The sequence below is a fragment of the Tyto alba genome, unplaced genomic scaffold, assembly GCF_018691265.1.
Source record: "Tyto alba isolate M040663 unplaced genomic scaffold, T.alba_DEE_v4.0 Super-Scaffold_40, whole genome shotgun sequence".
NCBI lineage: Eukaryota > Metazoa > Chordata > Aves > Strigiformes > Tytonidae > Tyto > Tyto alba.
In genome coordinates this window covers 30,531,207-30,546,070 of record NW_024881316.1, presented here as the reverse complement: position 1 = coordinate 30,546,070, position 14,864 = coordinate 30,531,207, and the positions used below count along the sequence as shown (strand labels likewise).

The 14,864-nt window shown below is 38.1% G+C and overlaps 1 protein-coding gene across 13 annotated transcripts in view; it reads left to right on the top strand.

The window, feature by feature from the left end:
• Window positions 1-14,864, top strand: part of MYT1L (myelin transcription factor 1 like) — a 308,557-nt gene that overhangs the window by 267,175 nt on the left and 26,518 nt on the right. For all 13 annotated transcript variants that reach the window (XM_033009870.1, XM_033009871.2, XM_042803269.1 and 10 more), the window contains 2 exons: window positions 9,704-9,766; window positions 14,600-14,683. In XM_033009870.1, the coding sequence (XP_032865761.1) occupies window positions 9,704-9,766; window positions 14,600-14,683 (147 nt within the window). The remainder of the gene's footprint in view (window positions 1-9,703; window positions 9,767-14,599; window positions 14,684-14,864) is intronic.

The window sequence follows — 14,864 nt, the reverse complement described above, 5'->3', positions numbered from 1 at the left end:
TGAGTATTCCAGATTCATAGATTTTGAAGTCATCCCAGACCTCCAGGAAATTCTCAGGAAGTGATAGATTCAAGGTCATACTGCTGTGCCCACCAGACCCTTTGGTAATTACTTCACCTGGGAAAAGATATACGGAGTACAAAAAAGCAGAGCATGGGAGAAGCAGCAACATAGAGACAACAATTCAAGAATTATACTATTGATAATTTTACTGTGTTCAAGGCAACCATCAGGCTACAGGCCGTAATGTAAATCTCTTACCAGGGGAAAAGTTCCCTACTTTAAGGAGTGCATTTTCAAAGTACTCAGCTTTTGGCCTAATTTAAATTTAAATTTGTCCTAAAGCTTCCATTTACATCATAAACAGAAAAGTTAAGCCAGTTGTATGAGCTTTTGAAGACACCTTTTAAGGTAAAAAAATACTGAAGTGCTATACCTGTGCTACTGTTTCGAACTACTTCTCTTGGACCCATTTTTGTATACAGGGACCAAGAGAAATCATGTCACTGGCTGTTCTGCAAACTCTGAAGGGACCGGTCTTGCTGTGCAGTGGCTGTGTGGCAGATATTCCTGAGAGTCTTAGTGGTTCCCATTTTAACAGACTAACCAGGAATAGGAGATTCTTCTTCAGAAATTAATGAGTCTACCCAAAATTATTGAAAAAAGCGCATGTGTTTGGGGGTTTTTTTGTGCACAGGCTTGCAGCAATGCCATTAGGAGACAGAGAACTTGCATGGCTTTGCTCTTAGTTGTAAGGCATGTTCTCTTAAGGCTATCTTCCTCTGCATTTTTCTCCATGCCTCAATCATTTTGTTATTCCTTCACTATAAAGCTGAAGCTTTTTTCAAAAGACTGAGGTGTTTGGAAATGAAAATTTGAATTTGCATATGTTGGAACTGATTCATCCCTGGTGCCAGGAAGTGCTCTCTGCTGCGGGGAGGGGATCTGCAGCTGGCCGGTGCTGCCTTCAAGGCAGGCGATGCTGGCAGGAGAGAAAGCGTGGGCAAGGTGCCCAGGGAGAGAGCTGATTCACAGCTTCCCCCTGGCAGCTTCTGTGAACGGAGCACCCCCTGGGTAGTGCACAGAAGCTATTTCACATTAGGCACATACCATGCCTTTGGCAACTGGAATGTTAGGTGGTATATGCTGGTGCTAGATGTGAGAACAGCGGGCAGCACGTCATGGCACTTGCTGCTGGGAAGCTGGGAAGTCCTGACTGCTAGGGGATCAGGCAGCACACAGAGGTGGTAACTACAGGCACAGGAATAGTTTTTCTAAAGCAATATAATTAATTTAAACACATCGTGTGTATCTGTGCATTCAAGTGCACAGCAATATTTTAAATGACAGCATGATGCATTTTAGTCTGCTTATAGGAAAATGGATTTCAGTGTATTTAAAAAACATATCATGTTCTTTCTTACCCCCACACAGTTCAAAAAATGCAAGAATGCAGTACAGATAATACCAACAGCTAAGGACAGAAAAATTGTACATGCAGAAAGTCAGGGAATTAATTAAATTTTACCTAAGGAGAAGAGTTTGCAGTCAGCCATCCCCAGTTTAGAACTGTTCAATTGCTGGGGATTTCTACAGGCAAAGAGAGAGACAGAACAATCTCTCAGCAGAGATAGAAGAGACTGAAGTTACTCCATGAAGCCTCTGAGCCAAATTTATTTTAGTCTCATGCCTGGACTAGCTCCATAGGCCTGGCATCATTCCTTCATGGATAGAAAGACTGTACAGTGAAAGTGGTAACAATAAATCCTTCTATTCTACAGTTGTTTCCAATCTCCAACATGCACTTCCCCCAATATCTTCTGAGAGGGCTCAGTAATGCTCCACCAGGAGTGATCCTTGCCTGGATCCCCTGATGTCCTGCCTATTCCTACTGGAGCTGCACTGGATCCAATGCCAGAAAGCAACAGACAGGATAGAAGATTATTCTCAATTCACTCATTTGCCATTCCACCACAAATTAATTTTTACTGGCTCTTGTTATTTCCTCAAATTCTCTTCCTTTATATCTGCTGTGGTTTTGGGTTTTAAATTTTCCTATTACCTCCAATGAGTCCTGTCGTGTCAGTAGCATTCTGCTAAGTAAGAAATGTTAGCAGGGTTTTGCATATGAAAAAGTAATATTTAGCATTTTTGCTAAAACTAAATTTGTGTGATTAAGTACTCCTTGTTAGTCTGAATACAGGGAAATAATTAACATATGAATCTAAATTTAACTTATTTTGTTATTTTTGGCTTACATTGCATCTTTATGAACCTTTGATATTTATAAGGGTCCAACTTCACATGCTTTTGTAGGTATAAGTGCAAGGACTAGAACATAGTTTTAGCCTTGAACATGAAACCATGAACTGAAGATCCACTGAAATATTCATTATCCGCATACCTGTCCCACAGAGTTTATCTTGCTTCTTGAACCAATTCAAACGAGCTTCGAATGAGCTCTGAATACAATTTTCGGAAGTGCCCAGTGCTAGCCTGGTTCTGATACTTTTGAAGCCAGTAATAAGCTTACAGGAACTTTAATGAAAATAAAAGAGTTCAAGATACTTTAAATGACTTATTATGTCTTGGCAGCCAAGAAATTCTATGTTTAGGTTTCACAACACACAGCATTTTCTCCCCTGACACAAGGATGCAACGTATGCCCAGTCATCTCAGCAATGTGAGAGAACCACAAGCAATGCAGACTGTGGGAAAGATGAAATCAGCTGGGAGAAAAGAGCAGGAGGACAAGAAGGGTGATGAATGAAGAAATAATGGAAAGAAACAACAAAGAGGATGAAAGAAGAAAGAACTGTCGACTTCAGGGTTATTAGAGATCATGAAAGGAGGAAAGGATGAGGGAGGAACAGAGAATGAAGATATCAGCCAAAGGGGACAGAGATAAAGGAAGCAGAAGGGAAATAAAGCAAATTTAAAAGTGACAAGAAGAGACAATGAAGACGGAAAAAGATCTAGAAAGGGAAGAAGTAGAATGTGGAAGAGAAACGTTAGAGAAAAATATGGATGGAAAGCAAACCATGGGGAAAAAGCAAATGAAGGTTCTTACTCCACTGTAGGAAAAGGATAACAGACTGAAAATGGGGAGAAAGAAGCATCAGGAAAGGAAATGGAAGGAGTAAAGTAAAAGTGAAGAAGTATATAGAAGTGCAACTTCACTGAGGGAAATTAAGAGAAAATAAATCCATCCTAACAAAACAGTTGCAAGTTAACAGATAGGTTGTGTAGATAGAAGGTTTTTGTCTAGGTGTCAAAAGAAAGTATCAACACTTTATGACTTCAAAAGTCAAATGCTAAGGTAAAAAAAAATAGACAATAAAAGAGAACAAGGTAAAAGTGGAAAAGCCTCTGTGTTCCTGCAATGGCTTTTGTTCTGTGTCTTCATGAGGAAAAGGATCAGCAACATTTCCACTTCACATACTTAATTAGAGCTTGTCAATCTATCAAAGTACCTGGGACTGAAAATAAGATTTAGAGATTTACACATCCAGATTGATTTCACAGAGCTGGCTAGAACAGTAATGGCTGGAAGGCATTGCTCTGACTGCTCAGAAAGGTAAAGGCAAAATGAGTTGCTGGTTTCTGTCCAGTTCCTGCTAAATAGGTGTTTTCATAACAGTAATCACAACCCTGACTGTTACTGACACACCTTTGGCCAAAAAATCTCCACTGAGGACCACGCAGCTCTGTTTATGATGTCTCTTCTTGCTCTTGAATGTTCCCTGACAAATAGTGGTGAGTGGCATAGGAAGAAAATGGAGGAAAACTTGTTCTCTCTTTTAGCCTCTTAAGTGGTTAAAAAGGGGACTTGTTTGTCAAGAGTTGCAAACCTGTTGTTTTTTGACAAACATTCAAATTCATAGAAGCACAGACAGACAACTCCATTTCTTAATTTGACAAAGCTTCTTCTCATCCCTTCCCTTCCTTGACACTCCCCTTTTTTTCTCCTTCCTCACATACTTAATTCAGGGAATTGCAAACACAATATCTTTACAGGTTTACTTTTGTAACCTTTTCTGGACTACCTGACTAGAAAAAAAAGCCCACAATATTTTCTTTATGAATCTACATGTAGTTTCAAAAGACATGTGGCTTTATAGCTGCAAACAGAGCAGTGAAAAAGGATCTCTACTTCTATCCCATTTTACTCTTCTGTGTAAAGTCATTTACCCTCTCTATGCCCCAGTTTTTCTCTGCCAAATTCTTTCCATTTTCAAAGCAGTATTGTGAGATTTTATCATTAATGTTTGTAAAATGTGTTCAGATCTTCAGATAGAAATGCAAAGTATTGTGTCTGTTTTTCAGCCTCCCAACCTATGAATTCCATTCATAGTGCTTCAGTCAAATAAAACAGAATCTCAAATACATGGAAACCACCAGACAATAAATTCTACATTTTGCTATGAAAAAATCCCACAGGAAACAATTATATTTCTCTAGCCTTTCTGAACCTTCGACAGAAAAATCATACCTCTACTATAGAGATTGATAGCAAGGTCAAAATAAAACTATGGGAAAGATATAATGTTCTATTAAATATGAGTTCTTTTGCAGTGTAGAATAGTCTGAAGAACAACTCTGAATTTTTGCACAACTTACTGGTTTACTCTCCAATTCAATATGATTTTTCTTTTGGGTTGCTAGCTACATCTACTTTAAATATTTAATTAGTAATTTACAGGATACATATTCTGTCTGGCAGACTATTATTTATATGTGTGTTCATTTACTTACTCAAGGGAAGATTGGATCCACAAGATAGTAGGTACTAAGTGAACTACACAATAAAAGTAACATCAGTCTTTAGAGCTGATACACCATCTTACTAATAGCAGGTCATGAAAGTTATTTTGTAGCAAACTGTTGCAATTCAATCCCAATATAATTTGGTGGGTCCTAGAAGGGATTACCATCTAATGTCTTTTGGCATGGCCAGGGTGATAGAAAGTAATGACTTAATTCACTTCCATGAGGGCAGATTTCCTCAACACAAAAATAAAATATCAAAGCAGTTTGCCATAATCACAGTTGTCAATGCTCTTCACCTTTATTAATGACTGTTATTATTTCTGTATTTCTAGAGTGTTCACTGAGTGCTATTATTAATCCCTCAAGAGTAATAGCTAAAATGAAATACACAGATAACATACAAACATGCCAATTCCTGTGAAAACTACAGCCTGACTTAATAACATGCCCTTCCCTTACTGAAAATCAGGCTGTAGTGATAAGTGTGCAGGGGGAGAGGGCTTGGGGCAGGACATAGAAGGGGCCAAGGGTGATTGAAAGGGCAAGAGAGAGAGAGAGAGAGAGGCAAGAAGATATATTGGTTACAGTTGCTAAAATTGTCTCTGATGATTAAATTAAACATTATTACCCCATTTAACAACAAATGCAACCCCATGTTACAATGACCTGACTTTTGTTTGTGTGGTATGCTGAATTGGGCTTGTATAGTTCTAGATCCAAGGTTTCCATTAAGTTTTATAAATGTAAGACAAGACTTGGCTGAGATGGAAATAGAATTCACTGTGTTGCTGAATCTCAGCTGAGGGTTTCTGGTAGAGAGAAAGAGGGATTCTGAGCTTGAGTCTGAGCCCAGGCCTCAGCACAGGCTCTGAGCTGCAGTCAGGCTGTGTGCGCTGCAAAATCTTCCATGAGCGCTGCCTCCTCCCTAGGGAAGTGCAATCCTTCTGGTTCCAAAAAGGCATTGTCATTTTTGTGGTAAAATCTCTAAGTTTTAGAGATAACTTATGTTTTAAAATAAATTTTAAAAGTCAGTCAATCAAAGCTATACAAAATAGTGAGGACAAAATTACTTTAGTTCTGTCTTTGCACCTTTGTGTAACATCCTATTTCGTCTCATGCTAGTTCAGCTATAAATCTAAATAGGTAAGCTAAGCTTATCTAGCTCGTGTAGACCTAGATAAAAGCCTATGAATATAGATTTAAATGTGGACCTTATTTGTAGTCTGCTATGCTGGTGTGAGCTGTTTTTTTTCCTGAGCTGAGCTTGCAGCAAGACTTTTAACCATTGGCATTTGGAAAATCCCTCCCAGAGCCCACTTGGGCATTGCATCCATTTTCTCCCCAGTCCCAGGAACCTCCCTAAGTTCATTCAAGCTGCCAAAATTCTTTTTTAATTGCTGCACACCTTCGATCCTTTCCGTGGTGAAGAATGGGTAGTGGAGCTTACGTGTATTTATCTCAGTTCAGCTCTCGCCTTTTTTTCATTCCTGCTATTGAATCTAAGTCCAATACTGAATCCAGCTGCCACAGCTGTTGCTCTTCTGCCTGCCCTGCTTTCTGATTATGCTTATGTTCCCAAAAAAGCTTCTCTGGGATGTTCTGTGAAATGAATGGGACATCAAGGCGGTGCTAACTGCATTCCCCTTCGCTGACAAGCTCACTCTTTTACTGGATGCCCTGAATTTGTGGCAATGTGCTAGTGTTACATGTTATGAAATTCGCTCTTTACAGGGTGAGTTCCTTTTGTCACCTCATTCTTTATAGTACCAAAGTATTTCCTTTGCTGCAATAAGCTATTATGTAGAGTCTACAAATAAGCTTCTGATCCTGCCAAATTACACTCACTTTAAGTGAGGAAACTGTATTTCTCTTTTTCCACCTACTCTTTCATTTTCAAAGAGTTTCACATCACTCACCTCTTCTAAACACCTGTACATACATTTTTTCTGGCATTTTTGCATATACATGTGATCAGTTAAGTCAAATATGTAGAGGTTGTAGTTGATAGTAAAGTAGTACAGTATATGCAAGTCCTGTGTATGATCAGACATTCTGAAAATACACTCAAAATTCCAATGGTACAATGACTTGTAATTGTCTCCTTATCTAATCTGCTTAGGATAGCAAATAAATATTGTAATAACTTTATAGTTGAAACAGACTGCTATATATCTGCATCCAGTACTTCACAGTGCTAAGAAGCACCTTCCATAGAATGGAAACAGCAGTAAATGGAAATGTCTCAGGATCTTAAAATGTTCTTATCAACTGCACTAAACTCTCATTTCATCTGTTACTTTTAGGCCAATATAAGCTTATGAGACTTGAAAATAAATATTATAGTGACAAAATAAAAATCTGAAAGGTCTTTCTAACATCCTTCCCTACATAAAAACTCTCTTCCAGTTTAATCAAAAGTATGATTTTAAATTGGTGTGAACTGTACAGAGCCCTTTGTGAAGACTCTAAGTTCAATTTACAGCAGGATGATTTCTTCTTTAGCTTCAGTTGCTTAAGATCTTATTTTTTAAATGTCACAGAAATAAGCTAGTTTTTAAATTGTGTAAGACTGTCCAAATGGTTGAGGTATAATGGTCTAATTTTAAGACTGATTGATTGTATATACTCGTGCATCTTATAAATCCTGTTTGTTAAGACACTATTAGTCATGCCTGCCTGTAGTAAAAGTCTTGGAAAAGATGAGAAAAAACATTGTTCATCTTTGATAATAGCTTATTCTCAGAAGTATTGAAAAATCTGTAGAGGAAAATGGTGGCTTCAAACATGAGTTCATAAAAAAGGAATCTTCCTAGTACTTCAGACTGCAGAAGAACGGTCTCATGGCTCCATGTTCTCCTTTATTCATTTTAATGCCAAGGACATTTATAGCCAAAGTTTAGTCCATTCCTTTAATTAATTCTTATTCCCACATCTTTTGATTCAACATCTTTAGAGGTTTCAGTCAGGCTTCACTGATGCAGCTGGTCTTGATGGAAGTAGGAAATAGGCATTGGAGATCACTGAAGATACTTACCATTAAAAAAACACATGATGCAAAAGATTGTCTCTCTACAGATCTCAAAACATTTGTCAAACATCTAAATATTTAGATATAAAGCATTTAAAATAGAGGACTTTTATATAAGATGCCCTAACCATTTATTTTTTAACATAAAGAAATAGCCAAAGTTAGTGGTAGCCATGTGCAACCACAGCAAAGAATGAATTGTAAGGACCACACAGACTGAGCTAGGACTTCTTCACCAAGCGCCATATTTTTACCTAATTTGTGTCAGAAGAAATTTTGAAAAAAATACAGTTTTTATCTTTCTACAAGAAGAAAGATTGATGTGTGATGTCAACTTGTATATTGGTCTTTAAGGTATTAAGAGTCACAGTAATACTTACACTTTCTAGACAAGATCATGGTCTTATACTTGGTCCTGTGCAAAGATGTAAAGCCAGAAAAAAGGAGAATTGTATTTGAGGTAGTTTTTTGGACTTGTCCAAAGCACACAGGCTGTTTGTTTTACAGAAGAGAAACTTCAGTGACACAGTGAACTGCAGAGGTTTTCCCAGATTACATCCTGAAAGTGCTACCATATTTTAATGTTTTCTATAGAATAACTGAACTGATCCAGATGAAGACGATATGAGAACTCCATTTAAAAAATTCCAGATTAATTTATCTCTTTCAAGGTTGCATTAACCATGTTTGAAGTTTGGCCCTGCTGAGATCCCTGAAAGTAGGTAATCTTACTAGCTTTAAAGAGCTAAAATTCAGCTTAATGCAACATGACAGCCCCATTGCACTGAATTCTGGGTGGCTTAATTCCTGACTTTAAGAAACTTTCAAGTCTCTGCAGAAACCTTTGTGAAACAAAAGTTTATCAGTATGGACTAACTTTCAGGAAAGTACACATGTAACTAAAGGGTGAAAGCCAAAGTCTGCATGAGCTCTGGATTCAAATAGTGAAAGAATTCAATGTTATGGAAATCTGATGTTTCAGAATGAAGCATCTGAATTTGTGTGCATGCTTTTTTGAATTTGAATGCTTTATTCAAATGAAGATTTAAAGCATGGCTAAAATTCAAAACTTGGGCTCAAGAAAAGTGACTTTTTGGAATTCATGTAGCATTCGTCTGTTCAGTAAAATGAATATAAATTAATTCCTCCTTTGTCTTTTCTGTGATTTAGTGTAGCAGTTCAAATACTAGCTAATGATTTTACTTAGCATTATAATTTAGCTTATTCTATGGGGATCGCAATCATCTTTGCAATGTAGAAAACCCCATCCATTTTCTTTGATTACTTTAATGTCGTTCCACTATTAGATATTTCACTGACGGCTGTATCAGTGACTTCTCTGTCTGGTACTGTAGCTTGGTCTTTGGGAGTGTTTGGGTGGGTTACCATTTATCCGCAAGAGGCCATCATTACTTCCCCGTCTACAGATTTCCTTTTCCTTAGGTGTTTCCTTGTCCTCATGGAGAGGTGAAGGGGTCTCTCCATGGTGTGACCTGTGCAGTGGGATTAGAGCAATAGCTCTGATGGGAAACAAAAAGGCTCACTGTAATGTTAGCCATTGCCTAAGAATACACCATGGGGATATTCCATTTGCTGTAAACCCCACTCATTCCTGGTGGTGCGGGGATATCAGGCTGCTCCTGAAAATCACTAATCTGCCGATACTAGAGATATCCAGAAAACGCTTGAGTGGGGATGTGAGAAGTAGTAAAGAAAAACATTTTATGAATGAAAAGAAGTATGTTTGTCCCTAGTGTGTCATTAAGCTCAGGTTTAGCAATGGCTAGAGGTCCCCAGGGCTGGCACCTGTGGAAACAAGGAATGGGCCAATGAATATTTTTTAATGGGCAGGTATACCTTTCCTGTCAGTAACACTGCTCCATATCTCTTCCATTATTATTCTAGGTGTCCCACCCCTGGGTGTGATGGCTCTGGGCATATTACTGGAAATTATGCTTCACATCGAAGGTATGTAAAGAGAAGGTTTTGTTCTTTAAATCAAACAACAGAAGGGCTAGAAGGAACCTCAACAGACCTCTCTTCCCTCTCTCAATTCAAATGTAGGACTGAATGCTGTACATAGACATGGGTTGGTAATATCTAGAAAAAACTTTGTAGAAATTTAATCCAGTTTGTCTACCTTCTCTGTTAGCCCAGGGAAGCAGTACAACATTCATAAGTTTCTGCTGCTTTACATTCCAAATGACTTAATTCTTTTCCTTGCAGTTTTACCTTTCCTGGACTCAAATCCTATTCCTGCATTTTTTTTTTCCCACAAATTATGTTTCCTGATTGTTCCTGTCAGTCTATTCCAGACTCCCTCTGTATTTCTTGGAATGTAAAATTCAATCCATTTCTTTACCTCCTCTCCCAGGTGAAGCCTTACCAGCTTGAATCAGAGGGAAAAAGTACCTCTTTCATCTGATATGCACTAATCTTGTTAATACATTCCAGAATAAAGCTTGGCTTTTTTTTTTAAATCGTAACACATTGTACAGAACTATGTCAAGCCAGAAGAATGGAAAGATAAATTTATGGATGAAAGCTGCTACCTTAACGGCCTAAACTACAACTGTGATCCTTACCAAGGGCCAAGGAAAGCTTCACATTTACTAATTAGGGTATTGTTGGTAACCCCAAAATCAATTACGGTGGTACCACTGTAGAGGTAATGTTACGAATGCTGTGTAATTAGCAATTCCCCTGTGGCTATTTGAGAACTATAAATCAGTAAAGAGCTGCACCATATTTTGTGAATAGCTATCCACTGTTTAATCAAAGAATAATAGCGTAGCCCACCTCTCTTTTGTTAGTAAAAGCTCTTTACTGCCATACATAGTAATACTGTTGCGTCTGGATATTTGCTTTCTTCACCAAGTCCCTGTAGTTTTACAATTGTCTATAACTAGTCAATACGCAATTTCCCAGTTCAAATGTATTCCCAGTAAAAGCAACAAACAGTTTAAAGTCAAAACATAAATAACATAGAGATTGGGAATGTGCCATACATTTACATGCTATAAAAATGAAAGATAACAATAACAATTTCTGTAATACACAGTTAAACATCAAAAGTACAAATAACATTATAACAGAGAAGATGCAAACATTTTGAAAGCACTTGCATGATGTAGGAGATTAAATCACACTTTCAAAAGGATTTAAGGTCAAGTTTAGAACTACATTTAACTATATGTGGATTTATCAGCTCACACCTCTACCAGCATTATGCTCAATGCAGCTGTGCCCTGACTTTATTATTTCAAGAAGCTGTTTATGTATTTGGTCATCTGTTTAACCAGAAGCAGGCAGGACAGTGAAGATGCAGAAGGCAAAGTGTCACAAACACAAAATGTAAATACTGACAAGGTTAGCAGGGAAGAATCACTGCATGTCGGCTCATTTTTTTAAACCCTGTCCTTGGCCATTGCCTCCTGGCCACTGTAGGGCTAGACCACGAGCTGGATGGGTGTTACCTACTTTCATCTGTAAATTCCTACACTCTTGTATTTTCACAGATGAGTGCTGGACCAGGTTTTAATTTGATCCTGCAGCTACTCAGTACACATAAAGATACGAAAACTAATTCTGCAAAACTAAGTGATCTGAAATTTGTCCAGTCCATTGGGATTTAACACATTTAGCCTTTTGAAATGCCACCATGTCTATATTGACCACATAACTCCTTTGTTTTTCTTCCAAAAGGCCTCCAGCAGCCCCAGGTCCTTGACTGCCTGGGGGTACGGGGGCACTGATGCCGAAGGAGCAATGTCTTCTTTGTTTAAAACCGCGATGTCCCCAGGAGACCTGTCACATTTACACGGAGGCAGCCCCACACTGTTCAGGTCATAATATCTGCTGAGGCCATTTCTGAGGTGGTGAAGCTGGCAAAATGCACACTCTTTAAAAGGGCAGCAAACCAGTAGCCTAAATATGGAGCTGTTAAGTATGAAAGACCCCACAGCACGTTCACAGTTAAGCTTTCTAATTTCCACACTGAAAATTGTCATTTACCTCTGCTTGCATCTGAGTTAGCATTTTTGTTTGTATTTGATACCATCACTGACAACCCTTTCAGTTTCAGAGAGAAAGGAATCACAGAATTCTCTCCTAAATGGCTGCCAAGATGCCTAAATATCATCTGTATTTAAAATGGCTGCTCAACAGCAAGCACACATAAAGGCAGATTTAGCTCTGCCATAACTCTCTGCAGTTTCACACACACATTCAATGTATGCAAGAAGTTATATCAGCATAATTGTACCAGTGTTGTATTTCCCTTGTGTTATATCAGTTGTACCAGTGTTGAATTTCCCTTGTTGTCTGTTATCTTCATATATAAGGAATTAAACTGCTATAAAAATGAAGCAGTATGTTTACTTTGTAATAGCTTTTGATTATTATAGGATGAAGAAAAATAAAGCAAAGGCTCATCCTTGACATATGTTTTCTTGGTGAATCTGCTGTCAGAGGGAAAATGAATTAATCATAACCTCAGAAGCTGTCTGTTGGAAATGTCTGTTTAGAGGACCTGAAAGGTCTTAGAATTTTCTAATAAATCATAGTACCAGAATAGAAAGATCTATTACAAAAAGATGATGTACCAAAATACCAATAAGTAGATGATAATTAAATTGATTTAATATGTAGAAAACATTAAATCATTAGTCAAGGCAGAAATTCTTCATTCAGATTTTGTTATGAAAATGTCATAATCTACAAGCATACCCATCTGTATACCTACTAAAAAAAGTATTGCTTTCTGAGGCATTTCTATTAACTATTTAGTTTTCAGATGCAAAGCCTGATTATTCTCACACAGTGAATACAACTAATCTCACAGATAAACTAGGGATATCTCTACCTCCTGTCCTCTCCCCTTCACTTTCTGAAGTCCAGGTTGTATAGGGAGCAATGAACCAACCTGTTCCCAAAATGCCCCTTTTCCCCAGAGCATGCTTCCTCTTATTCTGAATCCCTCAGACTCTGTTTCTTCTGCCTCTGTCTTCGTACAGATTATGATATTGTTATTTTCAAAGAAAACTATTTTTAAGTGGCACAGGCTTTCTGAGGTTTAGCTTGCACATGGGGAGCTACGGTACTTTGGTGTGTGCTATGCAAGTTGGAATAAATAGCAGCGTGCTTTAAAAAGGAAAATGGCCAGCTGCATTTAAACTAGCAGATAAAATGGGATGAGAGCACAGGTCCAAGTATCAGAGTGCAGATGCCCACACTATTAAATTGTTAGCATGTCCCCTGGCATGGTTCCGACCTTGGGCCACTGGAACTCTCCCAGGCAATTCTCAGATACGATTTGGGGCTCAGCATGGGTCCAGATCATTCTCTATAACCAATATGGGTGTAGCTGTCCTGCTTTCCAGAGACAAAGAGTTTAGCTGTACAGATGTGAGCTTGCTGGTCTTGGATCAAAACAGCAGTTCTAGGTCCCTTCCGTTTACAACTTACAGATGTAGCCATGCTATCTCACTAAAAGTTGATAGGTAATACATTATGTCCAATATATGCTAACATTCCTCCCTTTCTTTGACTTATTTATGACTTTGCAGCATATAAACTCTATTTTTGTCTATTTTTCGTTTACCACACAGAATTCTGTCTGTGTTTGCATCACCCTTTTCTCTGCTTGTTCCTCTCAGCCCTCGCTGGTCTTGACAAGACAAAATAACTGAAAATTTTGCTACCACTTTTTCTGTCTCTGCTTCCTGAAGACAGAACCTACTATACAACACTGAAGTACCTTTTGTCAAGATGAAAACAAAAATTTAATCTTCTATTTCGTTTCTTTCTCTGTGGAAATTTTTCTTTGGTGACACTACTTTGTCTCTCGTCTCAAGACTTCTGAAGGTGGTACCCTGCTGATAGATTTCTTTTTCAGCGTTGATATGTTAAGATGGAAGTAACATTTAAATAGAGGACAAAGCATGATTTTTCGATACACATATTTGTGTTCTCAGATAGCAACTACTTAAAAAAACTTTAAATATCTATTTAAGTCATTGTCAAGCCTACTAAATGGTTTCTATAATGAATTCTTCATGTTCAAAGGGAAAACTGAGTTTATAAAATCTTGAAATGGGTGTATCTTTTTCTGTCTGTGTAGTTAAAACCAACATTCTTAGTGTCTAGTTAAATGTAACATTGCTTAGCCTAACATATAACTTTGTCTCTAGCAAATCTTTTGGTCCGAGTGAGTTCTGAGCACTTAAACTCTTTCTCAGGAAGTCAGAGTACAGCTTTGGGCTCTGTCGTGTTTTTATTCAACAGTTTTATAGGACTCTTACATGACAATTGAGAAGGTTTGATAGTGTTTCTAATGTGCTCCCTAGAGAAATCTTTAGTCTTGGTAGATCCAAAGACTCCTTTTTTTTGAGCCTATTTTTCCTTTCCTATCAGACATACAGAGGATGTAATGTCTCTGAGCCCTGAAACACTGGCTTCTATTCCTTTTAAAGCTATCGCTGCTGCTGCTGCTGAGTCAGCTGGAGGAATTATTAGGCAGAGAGTTTGATATAAAAGGAGCTGCTTTCCCTGGCTCCTCAGGGACTGCCTGTGCATGTGGTCTGCACAGTGCCTGCAGTCCTGTTCTGCATCACAAACTGAGATACACGGATTCCCCCTCGTGGTTCCATACTGCAGCTCTCCTTAGTTAAACCACTTGCGCTTTGATTCTGGAAACTGGATGGAATTACTTATTCTGCCAGCTTTTCAGACAGAAAGTATATCCCCTGTAAATTGCTCAAGAATGAGAAATTGCATTTTAAAGTGTTTTCTTTCACTCAGTCTTTCAGGCTGTCCGCGAGCAAAGAAAAGTGGAATCAGGATAGCACAAAGCAAGGAAGACAAGGAAGACCAAGAGCCAATTAGGTGAGAACAAATATTGTCAAAGGGCCTTCATGTGTTTTACAAGGTCATAAATATCTTCAGCTTTTTATTGAGGCATAAATGTTACTGTGTGATAGGTATCCAAGAGCAGATGGCCACATTGATTTCTATGAGTGAGCTGCAAATCAAGGATCTGTGCTGATTTATTCAGCAAAGGATAAAA